Source organism: Trichomonas vaginalis, chromosome III (genome assembly GCF_026262505.1).
Source record: "Trichomonas vaginalis G3 chromosome III, whole genome shotgun sequence".
Classification (NCBI taxonomy): Eukaryota; Parabasalia; order Trichomonadida; family Trichomonadidae; genus Trichomonas; species Trichomonas vaginalis.
Window position 1 is genome coordinate 12,154,172 of NC_067205.1, and position 25,284 is coordinate 12,179,455.

Sequence of the window (25,284 nt, forward strand, 5' to 3'; positions counted from 1 at the left end):
TCAATTCAATGTTTTATATGTAATGAGAGATATCTAGATCTATATGATCTTATGATTAAATGAAGCTGATCACAAAAGAAAGTATGAAAGCATTAGAACAAATATACATCAATAAAAATTGTGCATGCTTGATAAATAAGAATATATCTATTAGATTGTCAAAAAAAATTACATATTCTCAACACACATCCATTGTAAAATTCACGCAGTTTACAATCAGATATTTCTATAAATTTCTCATTGCAGCCCATGTTAGAATAATGAACTTTCCAAGCTATTATATAGACTCAAACAATCAAACAAGTTCAAAAAAATGTAAAAAAAATGTTTAAATGTAGACAATGATTTCCTTGAGGATATCACGTGTGATTTCCTCAGTGACTTCCTTGTGCCAGCCGAATGGCTTGCCACCAACGGAGTCCATGACCATCTTTGTGACCTTCTCGAGATCGCCCTCCTTGACTGGAGAAGCACCCTGCCACTCGTGGACTGTCTTGACGTGGCCTAACTTGAGAGCCCACTGCTGGAGGAGTTCGATGAACTTCTTTGCCTTCTCCTCATCTGTTCCCTCGCGGATATCGAAGACACGTTCAGCAGAACGAGCCATGAGGTATCCACGTGTTGAGAGGAAGTGTCTGAGGAAGCCTGGAGCGACCATTGCGAGTGTTGCACCGTGGTCAATGCCGTATTCAGCTGTGAGCATGTGGCCAATCATGTGGATGCCCCAGCATGTTTCCTTTCCGAGTGTGAAGACAAGGTTGAGAGCGAATGTAGCAGCGTTGATGAGTCTGCCGTGTAATTCGATGGATGAGTTTGGCTTCATGAGGTCTTCGGAGATATCAACGAGCTCACGCATGATGGACATCCAGAAGTTATCCATCATTGGGTTAATTTGGCCTGTAAGGAACTGGTCAATGCAATGTGCCATTGCATCGAAGAGACCATTACGGAGCTGGCGAGCTGGGAGTGTCATTGTGTACTTTGGATCCATAAGAGAGAACTTTGGATATGTGATCTGGTTGGAACCAGCGAGTTTTTCGCCTGTTGCTCTCTTGGAGATGACAAAGTTTGGATTCCACTCAGAGCCTGTGGCTGGGAGTGTCATGACGGAGCCAATTGGGGTGCATTCCTTTGGATATGTGTTCTTTGTGAGGATTTCCCATGGATCGATGGATGGATCAAGGGCAGCACCAGCGGAAATGAACTTTGTGGCATCAAGTGTTGAGCCGCCACCGACAGCAAGAAGCAAATCTGGCTTGAATTCGCGGACAACCTTGATGATCTCGACGCAGCGAGCATAATCTGGGTTTGGCTGGATGCCACCTTCCCAGCGAGCCTCAACTTGGAGTTCCTCGAGGGCCTTTGTGACATCAGCGCGTGCGCCGTTCTTATCAATGGATCCGCCACCGAATGTAACGAGAACCTTGGACTTTGGCTGTACGAACTTCTTAAGATGTTCTGTAACTGCGTTTTCGCCGAAGCCAACTTGTGTTGTGTTTGTCCAGAGCCACTTCATCAAAGTGAAAATGAAGTGACCACGACAAACGATTCAAAAAATATTCAGATAGTTATCACAAAAATTTTCAATGATCGTTTTTTACAATACTCAAAATATTGCCAGGGATATTACATTGTCTATTGATTTGCGTCAATTTCTCAGAAAAATTTACTGTTCTCTTGTCAAATCAAAACTCTTAAGATATATGGCATCTCATTATTGACATCATTAATATAATAACGATAGGCTAATTTATCAGAAATATTATAAAAGTGACAAAACTGTTCAAATCTCATCAACAAATTTCCCAGAATAAAAATTATAGCTTATTTGTTTTGCTTTTAATTTAGTGATTTTATTCAATTACGATACATTGTTTTCTATTGAAATTGATCGAGAAAAAAAACAATTTTTTTGAGATTCAAAACAATCAACAAGTAATTAATTTTCGCTTATTTCGGAAGAACAACTGTATATGAATCGAAATGTTTTACTCAATAAGTTGGCTTTAACTTGCTCTTCTTTAAAATATTTTTAATTTTTTGATTTTAAATGTTTTTTAACGTTTTTGAGTATATAGTATTAAGAAGATAGTGACTTATATTTGATTTTTGATTTCCTTTTTCTAATTGCTGCAATTATTGTAGTGTTCCAAGATCTCTGTGACAAATTGGTCAAATTTCTGATAATAAAAATTGAATGTATTTTACATGTCAAAAAATTCTATCTCCGGTAGAATTTTAAAAGTTTTGATTTTTCAAAGGAAAGTAGTATATGTTGAAGGGTTGTGTGACTTTTTTTGTAAACGTAAGAATTCATACAATATTGAACGATTTTGTATCATTTTTTTTAACATATGAAGTAAAAAATGTATGATTCTTACGGTTTTTATTCTTACGTTTTTGAATAAATCAAGATTTAAAAAATTTTCAAAATTGTAAGACATTTACACTCAGCCCAAACATAATGAAATAAAAAAAATAAAAAATAAAATTTTTTTAAAAAATAAACTTTAAAAATTCATGTCTTACATTTTTGAATAATTTATTTTTTTAATTCGTAAGAAAATGAGTGGATCAAGATTCGTAACCGTCAATCAATTAATGGATGCTCTTTCACCAATTCTTGAAAATGTTAAACAAGTAGATGTTTATTTCGATGATTATGTAGAAAGTTTATATTATAAAGGTAAACATAATATTAAACCCATTGCTTTTGCATTTGATAATAAATTAATTGAAAATGCAAAAATTTGGGAATTAATTCCAGATATTGAATATATAACGAATATAACTAATAAATGGTTCAAACGAATTCCAACCACAAAAGTTCTTTGTAAATTAATGATCAAAACCGAGGCCAAAGAATTTCCTGAATTTACATATCATCCAAATAAAGTTTCAGAACTAGAAAATGAAAAACTTCAGAAAAAATTAAACGATAGACTTTCAAATGATCGTATTGAAAAAATAAATAACTAGCAGAAGTTGCATTTAATAATGAAATATTTGATGAATAAACCTTGAACTTAGTGATGGCTTTAAGGACCCGGGCTCAACGAGTCATGATTTATGAAATCAATAATTTGATTTATTCGCTCTTCAATAATTCTATTCTTTTTGTTAAATCATCTATTTTCATTAATGAGGTGATTCTTGATTGAGGAATAGATTTCAAACTAACCACTCCTTTTATTTTGAAATTTTGAATCCATCAACTTTAAACATTTTATTCAATTTACATGTTGTCAATTCTTCAAATAATTTTTTATTATTAGCATAATAGTCATTAAATTCTTCAACAGATGAAAAAAATTTTTGTTTCAGTAATTGGTTTAACAACGTTTATTTTTTGTTGAACATTTTACTTTCATTAATTTTTAAAATCGGTTTCATTTATCATTAAATAAAAATTAGAATATAAGTGATGAAATATATTTTTTAATTAATATTAAATCAGAAATGGCTGCAGGATTCTTTAAAAAATTATGGGAAGGAATTAAGAAAGCTGCGGGTTGGGTTCATAAAAGATTATTAAACCCGTTGCAAACTTTTTGGCACCAGTAGCGAAAACGGCAGGAACTATCATAGGTGGAGTATTAGGTACTAAAGCAGGTAATCCGGCATGGGAGCACAAGCAGGTAACGCAATTGGTGGAATTGCTGAAGGAATACTTAATAAAATAGGAGGTAGATAGTGGAAAAATAAATAAATATTATTTTTATCTTAGTATCGGTTGAAGTCTTTGATAAACTTTTTCTCCTTTATTTAATATTTCTCTTATTGGGGGCTTTTGGTGTTATTGATTCAGCAACGTCACTAATTGCTTCTTTATTCTTAAATATCCAATTTGCTCCTTTCTTCATTGTTTCCCAAACTTTATGCGCTCCTCTTTTTACTTTATCCCACAGTTTCTTAAATATACCTGCAGCCATAGTTGATTATTTCATTAAATTAAAAATTCATTTTCATCTTTTAATTTTGATTTTTATTTATTAATAAATGACGACTAACTATTTGGTGCCAAACACTAAACCGATTAATGGAAATGTGTTTCATTCATTCGAAAAGATAAATGAAATATTCGCAAAGAATGACGGTAGAAGATATTATAGAGAACTTGAAAGTTCATGCTATGACTCTGATGCTCCATATTTTGATGATAAACAAACTCATTTAAGAATTACAAATCCGGCTCATGATGTGAACCAATTAGGTGACACATATATTAAACGCAAAGTTAAAGCAACTCTAGTTTCAAATAAAGCTTTCACATGTGATGCCGCTTTTAAATGCATGCGTTTATTCGTTGGTTACAAATCATCAAATCAAAGCTTTAAACAATTAGAAGTAGAAACTGAAAGAGGTGATGCTGGTTATCTTCAGATGGATTGCGCCCGTGAATCTTTCGCATTTGCAACATATAAACCAAAATCAGAAAGGAAAGTTAAAAAGTTTGTTCATTCGTTATATAATAATGTTCAAAATATGATAACTCAGTATGTGGTAAATATATTGACCCTTCAGAAGTTTTCAAGAAAGCAAATGAAGAAGTTGATGTCACTTTTGATATGATTATTCCGGTAAATGATTTGTTAGCATTTCAGGCGTTCGATGATTATCCTAAATCATTTGGTGAAATCATTCTTAAATATTATGTTTTCAGGGATACTTTAGTATTTTGTCAGGTTGACCCGTTAAGAGTTGCTGATTTACAAAATTACGTTTATGAAAAGATAACTGATGAAAATTATGAAAAGATTATGAATCATGTTTATAAATATGATCGCAAATTCCAACAAATCGGACTTCCTGCCAAATTAATTACAAGCTTAGCCGCTACATCTGCTGACGCAACAGTTGATGACGTTATTATTTCATGCACAAAGATGGAAGTTTTAGAGGATAAATGCATTACACCAGGATACGGTTTAATTGAAGAATCAGTTAAAGCAATACCACGTTTATTCAGTAAGGAAGATCCATTCATGATTCCAGCTCAACATATTGACGTTCGTTCACTAAATGGAGGTTGCATCACTCCTGAAGGTATTAGCTCAGATTTCTCATACGCTCTTCATAATGTTACAGATGTTGTGTTAACATTTCCGAAGAATGCAATGCAAAGAACAGTTTTTAGAAAATCCAATGCTTCGAGGTCTTCAGGTCACTATAGATTCCAGAAACTTCCCCGATCAAGCGATGACCACAGTGGGTGACATATTCTTTACACGTATGCTTCAAGCTTCTGATTTAGATGGAGTGAATGAATGCACAGAAGAATATGAGGACTCATTAACTAGACCACTGAATGATGATAATGGCACACCATTAGCTAGAACATGGAAAGACCAAACTTCATTCTTATGCACTATTCCAGTTCAACGTGATGGAGCGGGTATATTCTTTGATGGATTAGAAACTTTCAATTCACAAGTTACAGTACAAGTGAAAGCTTATCCAATCATTCAGGGTGAAAATGACACTTACTGTTCAAAGGTGACAAATCCTCCTCAGGTTTGGTTTACTAGGACTACATATTGGACATGGACACCGGATGAAGGTTTGAAATATCATCAACAGGTACACCACCACAGTATAGAAGTTCATATGATGAAATATTGATGAATAGAAATGTTTAAAATTATAAATTTATTTTTGATTAAATGGATTTAAATTCATCCACCCCTTATGAAGAATTAGCGGGAGTATATAATACATACGTAGATGATATGATTAATGAAGCATTGAGTGATAATAGAAATGCTCTATCTAAGGAAAAATTAATGAAAATTCCATATTCTGAATGTTACTTAAATTCAATCACTGCAGCAATTGGTAAACAAAATAAAGGTAAAACATTAACGATATTAAAACAAATTATCATTATTGCTAACACTTCCCCCTATTCACATGTGTTAATTTATATCAACCGTTCAGGTTCACCTTCAGATGATACATTTGAATCTTTAAAGCATTTAATCAAAATTCCAATTATTTATTTATCACAAGAAGAAGCAGAAGATTATTTAAAAAACTTTTTAATGTATAAAGAATTATATAATACAATCAAGAAGCAAGGATTAGAGGATAAAATTATTGATAAACAACGGGATGAATTATTTGAAACACTTTCTATTTCAAATTTTGATAAAGAATTTTTGCATTCACTAATTTTTCTAGATGATGCCGTGAAATCAAAACTAATAACTAATGAGAAATCATATTTTAATCAATTATTAACTCAATGTCGACACATTCAGTGTCTTTATGGCTGTTCAATACTTCAAAGCATTAAGCACAAACATTAAATCAAACCTGTCCACCCTTTTCATTTTCAGTGGTTTAGTCGTCAACAGTTGAACGTTATGCTTTATCAAGTGAATTTACCAATGAGCATTAATGAACTTTACACACAATATCAACAATTAGGTGAACATGGAAAAATAATAGTTGATTTAAATAAAGGTTCCATTAAATTTGATTAACTTTTTATAATTAATTTTTATTTTTTATTTATAATTAAACATGACAGAAATAGCAAATCTTCTACAGGTTCCATTAAAACAAGGACAAACAAAAAGGGTGCATATAATAGAACTATGAAAGTTCCAGACGGAATGAAAGAATTAGTTCATATTGTTGCTGGTCTTCAAAAAGATGTTAAACAAATGCGAAACGTTTTAACATTACCAGAAGCTCAAGCATATGCCAAACGTCATGGTCCAAATTGGGAAGCACACGAAGCAGACATTACGGGTCCAAATGGAAAACCTGATGGTATAAATGAAGTTTTCGTTACTGATGGTCAAGGAAATATTAAAGTCATAAATGGTTATAAATTAACTATGTCTGATTATCCTAAACGTAAAGCATATAATGAACGTTATCCTATGCAATTTGATGAAAATGGAAAAGCTGTTAAACAATACATTGGAGAAAGTGAAAATGGTCCAATTAATTCATACCGTTATAATCCATATTCTTATTTCAATGAAGAATTAAATGCTATTGAAGAGGGACCGGATGGATTACCACGATATTCTAACCAGTTTGATGGTCAATATGCAAATATTAGACCTGAAATTCCAGCTAAGAAATTCTTTAAAGTTGCTTTATTCGATCCAGTGTTCAATGAACAGAAAGAAGCAATGAAAGCAGAATTTAAACCAATTCAAGTGGCAAGAATTTCTTCATCTTCACTTTCAGAAGCGTTCAAGGAATTGATAAAGAAACCACTTTATTCTCAACAAGGTTATAACTTTGATTTAATTAAAGAAAGTGATAGACGTAAATTAGAAAAATCAGATGGTTTTAAGAATGCATGTAATGAAATGATTAAAGATATTGTAAATGATAAAATAAGACTGGAAGAAACTCAAAGCAATATCAATAACATAATTGGTGCAGTTACAAAGAAAGTATAAGCAAACAATGATGAACCTTGGGATATTACCGTAACAACTAAATAAAACTTTAAATATATTTTTCTTTTTTTTATTCAATTATAAATGAGAAGACGTTTCACAAGTCAAAAGAACACAAACGCAAAAGCAGAGATTACGGTTGGTTATAACGTAAATGATGATAAATCACGAATTATTCAAAATGTTAAAGTTAATGTTAGCCCCGAATTAACAAGGTCAGCAACTCAACCAAATTTATTAACTCGTGACTTACCGAAAAAGGAGGAGGAGCAAAATAAAGAAGATGGAGACCCAATCATTTTATCTGAACCCGGTAAAGAACCTGTTGAAATTCCCACTTATCCAACATACCCCCCACCTCTTTCATCAAACATCGAGAACCCAGGAATTACGATTCCAGTCGCAATGCGCCATATAAAATAGACATTAATTCTGAATTAATGAAAATTTACCGTGATATAATAATTAATAATTATGATTCAATAATAAATTTAATTGACCAATCCGGTTTAATTATTTTACCTTATGAATCATTAATTCACATTATCGCCATTCTTTGTGATGTTCAAGATTCAGACGTTAAGATTCAATTTTTCATAGATGATGAGGTTTCATGCTGCGGAACAGTTGCAAAAATAAATCCTATAAAGGATATTAGCACAATTAAGATATCAAAGAACGGAACAACAACTGAACTTCATTTAACATATAATGATATTTATAATAAAATAGTTGATGAATATAAAATATCACTTGAAAAATTCTTTGTTAAGGCTATTTAATATTCAAGCATTAACATTATCGAATAATAATCCTTTGAATCATAATCAATAATAATTGACCTTTCACCAGTTTCTATCGTTTGTTTTATTTCTTTTTGTTCCCCACTATCTGGATCGGTCATTGTAATTGTTTTTGTTATAGTATCAGCTTTATCTTTAACTTCAATCTTTTTTCCATCAGGATATTTAAACCAAAATTCCAAAAATTCGATATTGTCAATCTGTTCATATTTTAATCTATCAATTACATTTTTAATACCATCTGAAAATCTTATGAAATGGTCATTATATGGGTTTGATTGAACTAAATTTGAATGAAGTGAAATATAACCTGTTGATGAATATGACATTGACTCATATTTTCTGAAAACACTAAAATTTATAACATGAATGAATTTCTTATTCGTTGAATTTATGAATTCTTGAGGTAATCTTATTCTAGTTTTATTTATCACTGGAAAATAACGCTTTACCATATTTTTATCGTAATAAAAATGTCAATTATCAATATTATTTCGAATAATAGCTGTGAATTAAATTTAACAGTTAGCGGAATTTATAATGTTACTCTCGTTTCTGTGAGTGGTAAATTTAATCCCATTCTTTTAACCCTTCAGATTATATATCATTTATTAAAGATGACCATGAAAAAACGTATGATATGTATATAAATAATGTGATAGCGAAATGGGATATTAACATGATTTTAAGTTATTTAAATGAATCATTTATCGTATGGTATGAAGAAAATTTTAAATCAAAACCTGATAAACTTTTTGAACTTGATGAAATAAATAACCTTATTAAATTTCCGCTGAAAATTAAATTTTGTACTCCTCATCTTCGTTCATTGTTGGGGATATTAAATTTTGAAAAAGATGTTGGGGATGTTTTGTATTCTGACACTGGTTCCAATTTCATTTTAATCAAATGTGATAAAGTTAATACCCCAATGAGATTTTCACATCAAACATTAGACCCTAACTCTTACCCATCAATACAAAACATTTTATCCATCAACTTAAACACATTTTCTTTATCATATCCGTTTCAATTATCTGGGAATTCATTTATTCTTCATTCAAAAGATTTATCAAATATTAAATTTAGAGTAACTGACCTATTTGATTGTGATTTAGAATTCATGAATGAAATATTATGGCAATTTCAAATAGAAAAAATAGCTGATGAGATAACAGATTAAATATTTATTTTTAAATCATAATAAATGATTAAACAACAGCAACCACAGCAACTTAAGGCACAAAGCACCCAGATCCCTCAGACCATTACATACGCCATATATGCATATAATTCAAAGACGGCAGAACAAACGCAAAGGTTGAAATATGGAGATTTGGAGATAGTATTGAAAAATGACCATTTCGAATTCGTTTGCAAGGGTGGTGCAGTGATATCAAATATAAAAGAAATTTTATTTATGAATTCAAAAATTAAAGGAATAACGGATGATATAACATCAATTCCACCAGAAGAACAAAGATATTACGCATTAAATGCATTTCCTAAAGTTTTGAAGATTGGAAGATTTAATTTAAATGAGGAATTCATAAAAGGTTTCCTAAATGACATAATGAAGAAAGCAGATAAGGAATATGTGGATAGTGAGTTAAATAAGAAAGCAGATAAGGAATATGTTGATAGTGAGTTAAAGACTAAATTAGGGGAGAAAGCAGATAAGGAATATGTTGATAGTGAGTTAAAGAAGAGGACAGATAAGGAATATGTGGATGAAAAAGATAATGAAATTAAAGAAATGGTTGAATGGTATCATGAATGGACATCAAAGATTTTAAAAACTAAAGCTGATACAGGATGGGTTTCAGGATGTTTAGACCTTAAAGCGGATAAAACATATGTTAACGATGAGTTAGAGAAGAAAGCAGATAAAACATATGTTAACGATGAGTTAGGGAAGAAGGCAGATAAAACATATGTTAACGAAATATACCAAAGTTTGATAGGAACAAAAAATATTGAAACTATTGTTGGGGATGTTTCTGTCAATGAAGAAAACAAATATTTTAGATGGGAGTTTGTACACTCCTTAAAAAATGGTATACGGTGTAAACTCATTCCGAAAAATAACAATGAAATGTATGTAGGCTATATAAAGAATAATGGCACACAAGTTAAAGTTCCATTAGACAACAACTGTTACTTAAACTTATATGGAGATGAACAAAAGAAATATTTAAGAGTTTATGAAATGGCAGGTATGACATTGCCTGACCCAGCTCCAGCACCATATTATTATGACTATGGAGATGATGTCAGAACACCACATGTAGATGAACAAAAGCTAACATTATATTTAGATTATTATAGATATAAAAGATATAATGCAATAGAAAAAACGAGAATAGTATATTATTATACAGATGACAGAAATAAATATTATAGTCAAGATTTTACCTACCCTGAAAACATAAGATTATATTATAAAAAATATTCTGACACAAACCAGAAGAAACCTGAAATAGTTACACTATATCTTAAGTTCAAAAGAGACAATCCTATAATATCTCATATGTTTGATTTAATGAACCCAGTAGGTTCTATTTATACATCTATGGATGCAAGAGGTCCTCAAGTAATGTTTGGTGTTGGTGCATGGGAACAAATAGTTGACAGGTTTTTGTATTGTGCAAACTCTTCAAAGGAAACAGGGGGAAGTAAAACGATTTCAGGTGAAAATTTACCTGCACACAGTCACTACATAGATTTAAGTACATCTCAAGCAGGTTGGCATAAGCATAGATATTGGGATTGGTCAGGAATGACAAAAGGTAAAGGATATGATGTTAAAGACGATGTTAAGTTTGCCATAAATTGTTACTGGAGTGACACTCAGGGAGAAGGAAACCATACACATCACGTTTCAGGATATACACAAACAACGGGACAAAGTAAAGAATACATGCCACCTTACATGACAGTTTACGCATGGTATAGAGTTCAATGAATGAACTAAATATATTTTATGTCTGTAATTAATTAGGTAATGAAGTAATGGATGAACTACAGAAATAAATGTTTACGTTAATGTTTATGTTAATGTTTTCAGGTTATTCAATAATTAATTATTTTTGAAGAACTGAAGGTGTCACCAGGTCACCATGTGTCACCAGGTCATTTAACTTCTTTTAAAAAATGAGACAACATGACATTTTGACAACATCACAGGAGGAAGGTAGTTATGAATTATTTTTGAAGAACTGAAGGTGTCACCATGTCACCAGGTAATTTAACTCATGACATTTAGACAACAACACAGGTTATTCAATAATTAATTATTTTTGAAGAACTGAAGGTGTCACCAGGTCACCATGTGTCACCAGGTCATTTAACTTCTTTTAAAAAATGAGACAACATGACATTTTGACAACATCACAGGAGGAAGGCAGTTATGACTTATTTTTGAAGAACTGAAGGTGTCACTATGTCACCAGGTCACCAGGTCATTTAACTTCTCTGAAAAAATGTGACAACATGACATTTTGACAACATTTACGAAAATTTGATGCAGCCCAAAAATAAAGTTAGTTTTAAAATTATTTTTATTTTTTTATTCCTATATAAATGACAGCAACAAACAACAACAACAACTATATCGTTTCTGATGAACAAGTTATTGATTCATTAGCTGAGGAATTAGTTGTGGCAGAAACTAAAACCCTCAACGAAAGAATTGGTGAAAACAAGATTGATTTACATAACTACCTCAAACATGATGGAGGAAGAGGAAGGAAAACTGGTACAGCTTTATTAGTAAATAAAATTTCAAATTTAACGATTATAGATGTTGATATCAATAAATCATACAATGATGAACTTAAAGAAACAGTTAGAAAAGACATTTTATCAAAACTTTCGGATAAAGATGTTATCGTTAAAACCGCTTCAGGAGGTCTTCACATTTATTGCAACACTAATTTCTTCTATGCAGTTTCGAACAGAATGATTAAATGTTATTCCTGCAATGATTATGATATTGACATAATGACTTCTATTGATGATTCAAAGCGTTCATTAGTAGTTATGGCTGATTCAAGAGTTCGCAAGAATGCATCAGAACCAATCAATACATACTCATTCATTCGTGGAAGTTATGATTCAACATTAACCAGAACAGTAAACGATATATTAAATGATTTGAATATTAAGGTAAGAGTTGAACAGAAGAGTGAAGAAATAAAGAGTATAATGAATGAAAACAAAGATGTAACATTGACGATAAAACTTGCCCAGAGCATAGTTGATGGCATCTGTGATTTTGAAGTACATAATGATGGTGGAAACATGAATTTAGAAAAAGAAGTTACATTATTCACACTGTTTCAAGCAATTAATTCGTTACCTAATCATTTAATTAATGAAGCATACGATAACGTTTATAATTTCTGCAGCTTAACAGAAAATGCAAAAAGTAATTTTGAAAAAGCACGTAGTAGATATGCACATTTAATGACTTCTTCATTTGTTTTGGTGAAGATTCTAAAACTTTATCAAAAGGAATATTATGGATGATGTTTTACCTTTATTACGTAAGCCAAAAATAACATTTGATATCAAACTTGATGACTCGTTTTTGATAACAGATATTAGACAAGGCTGAAAATCATCAGTATAAAAACAGTTCTGAGTAATTGAGGATTTATCACGTGTAATCCGTTTTGTAGATTGTGGAAATAAATACTTCATTCAGAAAGATTACAACATACACGACAAAATGATCAAATATCATTCGTTCTTCAATCAACATGAAAGAGTCACTCAAAATGATTAATTATTTAAAGAAGAAGTAAAACCATAACAGCATGGGATGTACTACTAAATCAATGTCTTCATTAACCGTTAAGGGTGTTTGCTTTAAATCTGATTCCCCCGATGTTTTCTCAACGTTTCAGGGTTATAAATACAACATTCTTGAAAAGCCTGATTACTCAAAAATTGAGATGTTTATGAATTTCATTAAAGAAGCCATTTGTGATAATAACGATGAAGTGTATAAATACCTTCTCGGCTGGATTGCATCAATGATTCAACATCCTGGAATCAAGAATGAAACAGCAATTATTTTGAAAGGACTTCAGGGAACAGGTAAAAACAGATTTACAGACATTATTTCTGAACTTCTCGCTGGTTATTCATGTAAAAACATTACTGAAATAAGTGAGCTAACGGGTAATTTCAACTCAGTAGTTGAAAATAAAATGTTTCTTGTACTTAATGAACTCAAGAATGTAGGTGAAGACAGACTCGCAAACTTCAACGCTTTGAAATCAATTATAACGGATAATGAGATTAGAATTAATGAAAAGAATCAACCCAGAAGAACTGCTCAGAATGTTGCAAACTTCATTTTCGTAACTAATAACGTTTACCCTGTCAAAATTGAAGTTGGAGACAGAAGATACGTAGTTTTAAGAGTTAATGGTAAATTCAAGGGCCAATTTGATTACTTCAAGAATTTAATGGATTCATGCACAAAGGAATTTTATGATAACCTTTTAACATATTTTATGCAATATGACCTTTCATCATTTAATGTACGAATCATTCCGATGACTGAAGCCAAACAAGATTTAATCGAGTTATCAACAAATCCTTTAGATGTATGGATAAATACACATTATGATGAATTGTGTGCAGGTATGACGTGTAAAAATGCTCTATTCTGCAAACCATCAGACATGAAAGACAAGAATTTCCAAATGAGCATTAAGGATAAATGTGATAGGAAACAGGTAAGAATAGATGGTAAACAAACATGGTGTTATGTTTTGAAAGAAGAAATGAAAGGATTATATAAACAGGTTGAACCAAACGATAATGAGGATTCATTTACTGACGATGAAATACCTGTAAATGATGCTTTATAAAGTATGATTGGAATTTATTTTTGCCTTCCTCTTTTTCGTACCTGTGTTGTCAAAATGTCATGTTGTCTCATTTTTTAAAAGAAGTTAAATGACCTGGTGACACATGGTGACCTGGTGACACCTTCAGTTCTTCAAAAATAATTAATTATTGAATAACCTGTGTTGTTGTCTAAATGTCATGAGTTAAATTACCTGGTGACATGGTGACACCTTCAGTTCTTCAAAAATAATTCATAACTACCTTCCTCCTGTGATGTTGTCAAAATGTCATGTTGTCTCATTTTTTAAAAGAAGTTAAATGACCTGGTGACACATGGTGACCTGGTGACACCTTCAGTTCTTCAAAAATAATTAATTATTGAATAACCTGTGTTGTTGTCTAAATGTCATGTTGTCTCATTTTTTAAAAGAAGTTAAATGACCTGGTGACACATGGTGACCTGGTGACACCTTCAGTTCTTCAAAAATAATTCATAACTGCCTTCCTCCTGTGTTGTCAAAATGTCATGAGTTAAATTACCTGGTGACATGGTGACACCTTCAGTTCTTCAAAAATAAGTCATAACTACCTTCCTCCTGTGATGTTGTCAAAATGTCATGTTGTCACAAACTTTAGAACGGCATAATTTAAATTTTTATTTTTATCATAAATGAATACCCCACAAGCTCAAAATTTACCACGAATCATAACAAGGGAGGAAATGATAAAAATGATGCAAGAACATGTTAAAAATAACAAACCACTAAAATTGAGAAAATGCGGTTATGCAGTAATGATGGAAAGAGAGATGTTGTCAAAGAAAAATAAAAATTAAATTTGGATTGAGTTTAAAAATTCATCTTTATTAAATTCATCTCTTCCAATCAATTTATTTATTCTATTAAATTCTTTTATTTTTGCTTCACTCAGTTTAAGGATTGAACGGTAAGTTTCTAATTTTTCGATTATTTCTTTATCGTTTTCAGTTCCATCACATTGTGGCTTCTTTTTGTAATAGCATATTTTTGATTTAATTCTGTTTAGTTTCTTTTTATATTCATCGTCTGGACTCTTGACTGCTTTGTTGTCACTCATTTCTTACGAAATAAAAAAATTAAATATTATTTAAATATAATGGAGTAATAAAATAAATCGGAATTTCTATTAATTTATTGTCAACTTCAACTAATGCATTGCCGTTAATATATCTAACAAATTCAGCTATTGTGTCAAATCTTCGTCTTCTTTGTGTCATTGATTTATCAGTTTTTCCATAATCGAGATGAATCAAAACTTTATCCCCTTGTTTAAAATTCATGAGCCCCGAATTAATTTGTTCACGTTTAACATCATTTAACTTTTCCATTTGCTTTCTAATATATTTCCATTCTTTTGAAATATCATTTTTCATTTCCACCGGTTTCATGTTTATTGTTCTATGCCATGTATTATTATAATAATATACTAACTGTTGTATGATGGAGTCATGATTTCCATCCCAGTATATCTGACCGTTAACCCCTAACGCATCTCTAAGAGTTCTCATTACCGCATCAACTATTTTATTATGAAACGTATATGGAGAGGATGAAAAGAAAAAATTAATTTGTGGGAAATAATGAGTCATAGCTGCCTGAAATCCTTTATCACCATCACCCCTGATATTATCTACTCTTTCATGATCTAGTAAGTATTGTATAGCTCTTCTTGTTTCCTGTTCTGTTTTCCCTTTCACTGGAATGCAATATAAATATCTAGTGTTAATGTTAATGGCAAATAAATAAGTAACTTTTCCTTTTGAATATTCCAGATGATCGATTTCGTATGAATATGGATATGGAGCAAATGAAGGGCGACTAAATTTTTCCTTTAATGGTTGAATTTTCGGGTCAATTGGTTTATTTAATATCTTGAAATCCTTTTTAAAATCTTTTTGCTTCTTTAATGTTTGAAATGGATATAATAAAGTGAATGATGAAGGATTAACTGAAGGAGGAGGCGGTACTGTCGTTGGAGGTTTTGGTGTTGCAAGTGGTTTAATTTTATCTGCTTTGCTTTTGGATTTCATTCCCCCCTTCATTAATTCTGGATGTATTCTATTCATTTGTTTTAAATATGCTGTATATAAAGGTTTGATATACTTTCCCGCTTCGAGTTTATGTTGAAGGATGAATTCCAAAAGTTGATCTTCATTTAAAAGTCGGGCTGAATATGGTTTAACTAATGAATCATAAATTAAAGCTTGTGCTTCATTTATGGTCTGAAGGACCTGGGCGTTTTGCACCTTTTGTTTTTGTTCCTTTGGCTTTTGCGGCTCAGGATTATATAATTTATATAATTCATCAATATCTTCTTCTGTTAATACTTTATTTTTGAAATCTTTCAACTGTTTAAGTTGTGATTTAGTTTTTCCCTTTGAATATTCATTATTTTTAATTTTATCTTTAATTTTAGAAATTATTCTATCATGATATTTCAAAATTTCATTTTTATAATATGGATAATAATATTCCATATCATCACCCGTTATATTGTTATCATATTTTTGGAGATATGCTTTTAAATCATAATAATCAAGAAAATTTTGATTAAATACTAAATCATCAATTAAATTTTTTAAATCTACGCTATTCATTTATATAAAAATAAAATAAATGTTTAAGGGTGCCCACCTCTTTGAATCATAGTATCAAAGCCATTATTAACGGTTCCTTTTGTCTCTTCTGTGGTATTTTATTAAATAAATGGCATACAACATCCATTTTCACAACATACAGCCTTAGTGTGTGCTCCTGTTAATGCAGTCTTACCGATTGTTAAGCGAGTCATTGACCCGTTTTTAAGTTGTAAATTAATATTCTGACCATCAAATATCAATTTATCATTTATTATATCCAAATAATTTTTAGGTGTTAATTGTTTATTTTGTCGTAAACCAACACCTTTCATTTTTTGTGCAATCTTTTTAAAATCACTTCCATCAATTGAACCGTTGAATGATGTATAACACTTAGGACATAAAGCAACCATGTTATCACCTTGTTTCTCAATTGCTAAACCCAATAATTTTTTCTCATGTGCTTTTTCTTCAGCTTTATTCTTTAATTTAGGTTTAAATTTCTCATCAAAACAGAAGAAATCAAATGGTGCAAATTTGAAAACATTTTTATCATAAAATTTTTTATCGGTAACAATTGCTTGAAATGCTTGAGTGTTAGGAAGATTTGGGTCGCCAGCGATTGCCCAATAAGATGAATCAGTATCACCTTCAATGAAATGAAAACGATTAACATCCATGCATTTATACATAAAATCATAAATGAAAACCAAATACCAGTATTTAGCATTATCTAAAGTGAAGAATGCCTCTTGTAAACATGTATCACATCTATAAAATCTATCTTTAAGCATCACTTGATATGTATCTTCACCTATTTCTCTTATGTTTTTAAACTTATTTGACATACATGCAACGCGTGACTTCTGTGCATTCATTATTTTAGTCTTTGCGTAATTTTGTGTATTCATTGCATCGTAACCATATGATCCATTAAGCGAAATCTTGCAAAATAAACTTTTTCCTTTATTTCCTTCTAATTCAGCCTTTTGTCTTTCGTTCATAAATTCGTTCGCAAATTCATTAAAACAAGTGTTTTTAGTAAATGTTAAAATTGATTGAATATCATCGATAAAAATGAAATCTGTCTATTAGATACCAAAGATAATAAGAAGAAAATGGTTGATATTGTTGTTGATGCTAACTGAGTTAATTTTCTCTGTTTCTGGTCAACTGGTAGATTGTTTGATTTCATGTAATTATACATAAAACTGCCAATTGTTTTTTCATCTGTGATAATATCTAAGTTTCTTATTATCGGTAAAAAGTTTATGTAATCATTAATGTATTTTTCATCAATGTGACCCTTTACTTCAGCCACGAATAAAGTATTTTTTCTTCTTAATTATTCCCAGTGCTTTTGCTTTCTTTGTTGCTGTATCACAAATGATAACACCATTCAATCTTCCCGGCATATACATTTTATGGTCAGTATATTGAATGAAATCATGATGATTAGATGAAAATGATGAAGGATATAATGAATTAAAGTCAACTCCAACGAAATGAGTCATAATGTTGGTGGTGTCCTCATTTGATACAGTTTTAGTTTCTGGATTATATGAAAGTTTATTAATGTGCGTGATTCCTTTAAGATTTACTCTATGTTGAACATTTGATAAACCACCAGTAATTCCATTACGGAGAATGTGATAAGCTTCAACTGAATCTAAAGTCATTGGTAAATTATTTTTAATGCATAATTTCTTAAATTGATTCTTAAACGTTGAACATCTTCATCTTTATTTGATTTTACGACATTGCAATAACAACACATTAACTGACAATTTTCTTTGGTATGTGGTTTTTCATTATCGATTCTATCCAATGTTGGTTTATTTACATATGTAAACGCTTTACCACACATTTTGCATTTAGATGAAAGGATTAAATCGTGATAGTATTGATAGTCATCCATTGAAACATTGTTTTTGGTATCTCTTTTCGCCTTTTCATCTTGTTTCTTATATGAATCAATTTTATATTTCCAATACTTTTTCGTTAATTCAAAACTTGATTCCACATTTTCTTCTTCTGGATATGTTTCGTTAGGATTGAAGTTCTTATATGCTAACGCGTAACGAATCATTGATGCATTCGATGATAAAGAAAGATTATGAAGCATGTCAATTTTATAAACAAATGTTTCTTCGATAATTTTATCAATTGGGTCAATCATAATTTCAACGTCTTTATTGCAATAATGAATAAAATATTCTAATCTATTCTCAAAATTTTTAGCATCATTGAGATATATTTGATAATCTGAATCGGATATTGTTTCTTGTGTTAATGCTGAATAAAATGAATCTTGAGTGAATGGTTCCTTTTTATATAATTCATCTTCGTAATTCTCCCATGTGATGAATTGATAAGGGAAAAAGGATTTAACACGTGATTTATTGTTTCCGAAATCTTGAGTGAATTGGTCTAATGTTCCACCCGCTATATAATTTCTGATGTCAATAAATCTTAATTCATATGGACAGTTTGTTTTCTTTACTATGACTTGCTTAAATTGAGAAGAAGAACCCAGCATTGATTTTATCTTCCATTTTGCAGTATTTAAATCACGAAGAATTAAATTTAAATCAAACCTTCCCGAATTAAAACCAATGATATTCACTTTATTGAATTCCTCATCTAAAAGCTCTTTCATTGCTTCCTTTTGTTTCTCATTTAATGTATTCATTAATTCTTCATATTGTTCAATATTTGATTTAGCAACTAATGAACAGGTTGAAAATAAAAACTCAATCCAATCAGAAATAAAAGAATCACTTGATGTTAAGCAAAAATTCCTCGTAAATGTTTTATCACGGTCTACGACCTCGCCGCTTTGCGGCTTTATTTTGACAGTTGATGATACCATAAATGGTTTTAAGTAAGCGTTCAAAGTTGCACACTCAGAAAGTTGTAATTCTTCTTTAGTCTCTAATGTTTCAAAGTCAAAAGTAATATAATATCTTGTTGGTTTATAATATTCCTGCAAATTATGTGCTAATAGCCATTGATATATCTTCTGTTTCGTGATATGTGGTGCATATGGTTGTTGTGTGTTTTGCAATTGAACGTCTTGAATTAATCTTCCATTATTTTCTTTACATTTCTCACAATGCTTTAAAAATCTTCTTTGGTTTTTCCTTTCTGGATCATCACGGATAGAATAAACTTCTTCTTTGCAAAAGGGGCAAACTTTATATCCTGTGAGTGCTTCAACGTCTGTAATTCTGTCAGCGTGAAGTTTTCCACATGGACTCTGTGTTAATAAAATATTTACTGTTTCAAATTCTGGATCTATCATTATTGATTCCACTAATGGAAAGTCTACCTTATTTATGTCTACGTCTTCTGGTTGAGGGTCACAATAATAAAAATCAATATTAACGTTTAACATTCTTGCTAACCTCTCACTTTCTGATGAAATGTCAAATCCTTCATATGCATCTATGGCTTCATTTAAATAACTTCTACGAGTTTTAGGATTAACACCATCAGGAATGTTATAGAAGCGTTTAAATAACCTTCTACCTTCGGCTCTTATTTGATTATCATTCATTTTAGCTGTTCCATTTTTGTTCATTTATGTAAGAATAAAAATTAAAAAATAAATAAAAATAAAGTTTATTTTTTTTAAAGTCCGAGACTCAGAGAGTCCAGGGCTAAAGTCCATAAAATGAATTAAGAACACATAAATTTTTATCATCTGCGACGTGACGAATACATTTTAATTTACTCAAGAATGCGTACCCTGATACATTAAATCTAATTCCTGTCTTATTTAATTTCACAACTTTGAAAAGGAATGTATGAATAGCTATAAAATGATGAGAAGATGTTTTATGGGTTGCTTCCATTTTTTCTGAAATAAATGAATAAATATAATGTTTATAAGTTTTCATATCTTTTATGTTCTTAATAACGAATGGTATAGACCTTTCAACTTCGTCTTCCTTCGGTGCTGTTCTTTCATATGAAACATTATTGGTATCTTCAACAATGAAACCACAATCACATAAAATTTTATATGTACCAATTGTTTCTTTTGATATTTTATCTAACAAATCAAAAACTTTATCAACACCTGTACATTTATTTAAATAATAATTTGTGTAAATATCATGGTCTTCTTTCTTAATCGTATTTGTTGCATATGTTACATTTTTCAGTGCTTTTTTGAATTTTTCAGAATCAAGAGGAGGTGAAAGTAATATACATGGATAATCTCCATCGTCAATAAACTGAAGCTTATGTTTATGAATAAATTTTGTGCCTTCTTCTGAAAGTGTTTCGTCAATATCACCATCTAATAAATTTTTAGTAGATTCCAAAAAGTAATTTTTATATCTTTCCTCATGTGATTTTTGAACTTCTGATTCTGAAGCTGGGATATTCATTAAACCCTCTACTTCATTCTCAGCATTTCTCAATTCCTTAATTTTTTCATCTATTTCATTTCTTAATTGTTCCAATTTCTCAATCTCATCGTTATAATATTCATCTTGTTTAATTTTTTCTTCAAAATATTCAGGAGGTGTTTCAAGGCTCTCTGAGCCCAGGTCCTCTGGACCATAAAGAGGAATATTCTCCTGTTTTTCAACTTTTTTGGGATATAAATATCTCATTATAGCCTTTTTAGTAATTGGTCCGTTATATTTAAATTCATTCAACAATCTGGAAAACTCTTTCACATTCTGCATATATGTTGGATAAGAACCGTCTCCAAAATTTTCTAAAATATTTTCTAATTCTGAATTAGTGAACTTTAAAGATTTCAATGAATTAGTTGTTATACTCATTTATTATAAAATAAAAAATAAAAAAAATAAATTTAACTTAGTTTTAATTTTACGTAAGAAGTCAATTTTTTAAATCTTGATTTATTCAAAAACGTAAGAATAAAAACCGTAAGAATCATACATTTTTTACTTCATATGTTAAAAAAAATGATACAAAATCGTTCAATATTGTATGAATTCTTACGTTTACAAAAAAAGTCACACAACCCTTCAACATATACTACTAAGGAATTATTGATGGAAGAGGAAGTAAACTTCATGTTGTCTCATCTTCCTATCAATATTAATGACAATGCACAAGATTGTATTGATAAATTCGTTAATACTACTGATGATATTATACAAAAACAGAGATTTATAACATTATTCAGGTTGAAAAACGCGCCAGAACTTCCTTCATTTTTTCCTAAATCAGATCAGTTTGTAAATTTTATCTCATTACCAATCAAATATTCAGAATTTATCAATGGAACACAAATACACTTAGTATCGAAATTTTATGAATATTTTTACGAGAACCTATCTGATCTATTAAAAGTTACGTTGGCTGCATTTAAGCATCTCGATTCCGCCAATATTACGTTTTTTGTTTATTCGACAATCCCTTCTGTATTTGGATATTTCGCAATGGGAGATCATGATGAATATGCCTACATATTCTATTCTTCTGCAATTCTTCAAGCAGACAAAAAAATTATTGAAATCTTGTTACCACCTTATTTTTCAGCATCAAATGTCTTTCCATTCATTCAGAAATTGCATGAAGATGTTTCAATGTTCATTTGCAACGATATAAAATTATTAGATTCAAATATCGAAAATAAAAACATAGAAAGACACGCGAAACACTTTACTAAATGCATTATTTCGAATATGAAGTTATTACCTACAACGCATTTGAATATTTTAAGTTTATTGCAACAAAACGGTTTTTCAGAGCTTGATGTCTATTCATTCTTTATTAGAAGCATCATAATTCCTCAGCTTTGTGCCATGTTGTCAACATCTCCTTTCTACGGAATTATTAACATTTTCAAGCATATCGCGTTGAAATCAATCGACATGTATGAGGTAAATACTGAACCTTTTTCATTGTCAAAGACAAATTCTATCTTCGAAGTACCAAGAGCCTTCAAAAAATACGGTAGAAGATATTTGAGGTTTGTTACTTCAATAAAAGATGTTCAAGCACTGTTCAACGCATCAAAGAAAGCAATGAAATTACCACCGTTACTTCTCAAACTCGGAGAAATGAAGAATTTGGCTTATTTAGGATATTCTCCGATTTTATTCAACGTTTATCCCAAAGAAGTATCAGATGGGGAGATAAAAATCAAGGACACAATTGTGTTTAAAGATGAAAGAAGATCCGTAATCATACCAAAGATACCTATTTACGAGAGAATTTATATGCAATTGCGCCAAGACGCGCTTCGTGAGAAGAAGTTTGATCTCGACTATTACGATAACTCAGGAAAGAAGAAATTATATGAAAATCTCTTGCAAAAGGCAAAAGAAAATAATTTGGGAGATGAATTCTCTTCTGACGCTAGCGATGAGACACATGATGAGAAGAGACCTCGATATAGCATGTCTGAGTTCTCTTACAACGATTCTTTGGAAGAAATTTCAAATGATATTATTGAGCCGGCCAAAAACAACAAAACGAACAACCAGATCAATAACACAAAGCCAAGAGAATCAGAAATCAGTTTTAGAGATTTTCTGATTCTGAAACAATTGAAAATATCCAAAGAACATTCTTACAACTTCGAGATTCTCATAGAACTGTTGTTTATTCAGCGTCAGGTTGCGAATTGGCACGAAATTGTCCAGAAAAATTACGATATTTGCGTATTAAGTTGTGCCAATGATTTCATATCAACATTTAACTTTAGTAACAGCAAATCCCTCAAATCACATCAGAAACTGATCGATTATTCCTCAATATTTTCATCAAAATCCGTAATCTGCAATTATTGCTCTTGTAGAGTAGAATATATTCTTAAGGAGTGGCAGAATGAAACAACAAATGCATTAGTTGAAAAATTTGGTCAAATTTGGATAAAAAATAATTTATCTAAAGAAAGAAAAAGTCTAAATACAGATAATTTGCCGAAATCTAGACGATTGATATTCGGACATTCCTTCCATATCATCTCAATTATCTTTGAAAATATCGGATACGTCAGATTTTTCAGAAGATACAAACAGATCATTGCATGAGCCAAAGAATCAGTTGATCTTTCGAAACTATTCTTCGGAGATACTGAAACTGTTCTCTTAAATGCTCTACAAGTTTGTAGTTCAAGTGATATTGCTGTAACAACTGTTTTATTAAACGCAAGTCTGTCATGTGACTCTGTTTTTGTTAATAACTTGGAACATGATGACTATGAATCAATTATTTTGATGCAAAAGGCTGTGAGAACAATTTGCGAAAAAGATGACGAATTATTCGCTTTGTACAAGGAATTGTACTTTTCTGTCTCAGAATTCTTTGAGACAAACTTATTAAAGTAGTATTTTTTTATGTTTATTTTATGATTTAATAAACACTATCTCTTTATTCTATTACTTATTACATATTAATTCAAATATCGATTTCCAATACAATGATTAACTCTTATTACTTAAAAATGGCAAATGATTTATTCAATAATCACTTATTCTTATATTCAAGCCAATGAAATGATCTGATTTAGCATAAATGACATCTGGCTAGGCATATAAAAGGTTTTAAAATCAAAACTCTTCTATCTGCAAAAAATGTATTGATCGGATAGTCGAACTTGAAGGTTTTAACTTGTTGATGTATGACTCATATAGCAATATTTAACGGTAAAGTGTTTAAAATGGCATTATCTCTCATAATATTTGGCCAATAAAAATATAGTCGGCATAAATGAATAAGCATCTAATAATCTACGATTTAATAACATGAAGTAAATAAGATAAATAATAAATAAAGTACCGCACAAAAAAATGTAATTAGAAGGAGACTTCTGTAGGATAATTCCAATTATCTGCGAATGATCCAACAATAAAGTCACTCTTAGACGAAAATGATGATTCTAAATCATCATCGTTGTCATCGCCATCTTCAACATCAAGAAAAACAACTTGATGAAGCGATGAGGTAGGTGTAAACTCTGACTTTACAGCTGCTATTCCTTTTGATGCTCCTTCAACGGATCTTTCTGTAATAAAGCGACGTAAATTAATCGGGAAGAAGCTTGTAAGAGTTCGCTTTAATATTGGACCTTGTGACTGAAATGTTTGGATCTTGCAGTCATCAATTGAACAAGAATAAGCATACTCTCTGCCGATAATTAGACGAAATCCACATTTGCAATTACGGCAATAGATATCATATAAATTAGATTGGAGTTGTATAACTTCAGCTTCATCAAGTTTGTTAACTATAATATTGTTAGGCTCTGAACGAAAGATGGTCGAAAAATTAGATTGAATTAATGTAAGGATAGACTGGTTAGGTTCATGGATGTCTTCTTCATTGATGTATTCACCAGTAATTACAATTTCACCACAGTTGCAATAGGTTTCTTCACAGCTATTCTCTTGAAACATTTGTGCTCTTTGTTTGTTTGTTTTTAGAAGGGAAAAAAAATATTGAATCAAAATTCATCAACAGTTATTTTTTCTTTGATAATTAGAAATAAAAAAATAGAAATATTAACATGTAATCATATTGCTGAAAAATGGCATATAAATTAATTTTCTATCCGCACTACTTTTGAATATAGCCGCTTATT

General features: G+C 30.7%; 9 protein-coding genes and 2 pseudogenes across 11 annotated transcripts, besides 1 other annotated feature; 4 read left to right on the top strand and 7 right to left on the bottom strand.

Annotated features, from left to right (window-relative positions):
• Window positions 1-306: 306 nt before the first annotated feature.
• On the bottom strand, window positions 307-1,528 carry TVAGG3_0687130 (alcohol dehydrogenase YQHD family; the record flags this gene model as incomplete). Its single annotated transcript, XM_001315310.2, has 1 exon — window positions 329-1,516. One exon carries the CDS (start codon window positions 1,514-1,516, stop codon window positions 329-331), a length of 1,188 nt encoding a protein of 395 aa, XP_001315345.1.
• Window positions 1,529-5,063: 3,535 nt separating this feature from the next.
• Window positions 5,064-21,583: a mobile genetic element.
• Window positions 6,526-7,424, top strand: TVAGG3_0687150 (annotated as a pseudogene). Its single transcript has one exon. A coding segment is annotated over exon 1 (899 nt).
• TVAGG3_0687160 (phage tail repeat-like family) lies at window positions 9,435-11,092 on the top strand (the record flags this gene model as incomplete). Its single annotated transcript, XM_051242917.1, has 1 exon — window positions 9,435-11,092. A coding segment is annotated over one exon (1,658 nt), but the record flags the coding sequence as incomplete, so codon positions are not given.
• On the top strand, window positions 13,705-14,112 carry TVAGG3_0687170 (uncharacterized protein; the record flags this gene model as incomplete). The annotated part of the gene is made up of 1 exon (XM_051242918.1): window positions 13,705-14,112. One exon carries the CDS (start codon window positions 13,705-13,707, stop codon window positions 14,110-14,112), a length of 408 nt encoding a protein of 135 aa, XP_051089505.1.
• TVAGG3_0687180 (uncharacterized protein) lies at window positions 14,924-15,187 on the bottom strand (the record flags this gene model as incomplete). The annotated part of the gene is made up of 1 exon (XM_051242919.1): window positions 14,924-15,187. One exon carries the CDS (start codon window positions 15,185-15,187, stop codon window positions 14,924-14,926), a length of 264 nt encoding a protein of 87 aa, XP_051089506.1.
• Window positions 15,207-16,727, bottom strand: TVAGG3_0687190 (integrase core domain containing protein family; the record flags this gene model as incomplete). The annotated part of the gene is made up of 1 exon (XM_051242920.1): window positions 15,207-16,727. One exon carries the CDS (start codon window positions 16,725-16,727, stop codon window positions 15,207-15,209), a length of 1,521 nt encoding a protein of 506 aa, XP_051089507.1.
• Window positions 16,829-19,401, bottom strand: TVAGG3_0687200 (annotated as a pseudogene). Its single transcript has one exon. A coding segment is annotated over exon 1 (2,573 nt).
• TVAGG3_0687210 (uncharacterized protein) lies at window positions 19,791-20,292 on the bottom strand (the record flags this gene model as incomplete). The annotated part of the gene is made up of 1 exon (XM_051242921.1): window positions 19,791-20,292. A coding segment is annotated over one exon (502 nt), but the record flags the coding sequence as incomplete, so codon positions are not given.
• Window positions 20,372-21,508, bottom strand: TVAGG3_0687220 (uncharacterized protein; the record flags this gene model as incomplete). The annotated part of the gene is made up of 1 exon (XM_051242922.1): window positions 20,372-21,508. The coding sequence occupies one exon, from the start codon at window positions 21,506-21,508 to the stop codon at window positions 20,372-20,374; it is 1,137 nt and encodes a 378-aa protein (XP_051089509.1).
• An 11-nt stretch (window positions 21,584-21,594) lies between the features above and the next one.
• On the top strand, window positions 21,595-24,061 carry TVAGG3_0687230 (uncharacterized protein; the record flags this gene model as incomplete). The annotated part of the gene is made up of 1 exon (XM_001315306.1): window positions 22,136-23,734. The coding sequence occupies one exon, from the start codon at window positions 22,136-22,138 to the stop codon at window positions 23,732-23,734; it is 1,599 nt and encodes a 532-aa protein (XP_001315341.1).
• Window positions 24,062-24,499: 438 nt separating this feature from the next.
• Window positions 24,500-25,099, bottom strand: TVAGG3_0687240 (zinc finger family; the record flags this gene model as incomplete). The annotated part of the gene is made up of 1 exon (XM_001315305.1): window positions 24,500-25,099. The coding sequence occupies one exon, from the start codon at window positions 25,097-25,099 to the stop codon at window positions 24,500-24,502; it is 600 nt and encodes a 199-aa protein (XP_001315340.1).
• Window positions 25,100-25,284: the final 185 nt, after the last annotated feature.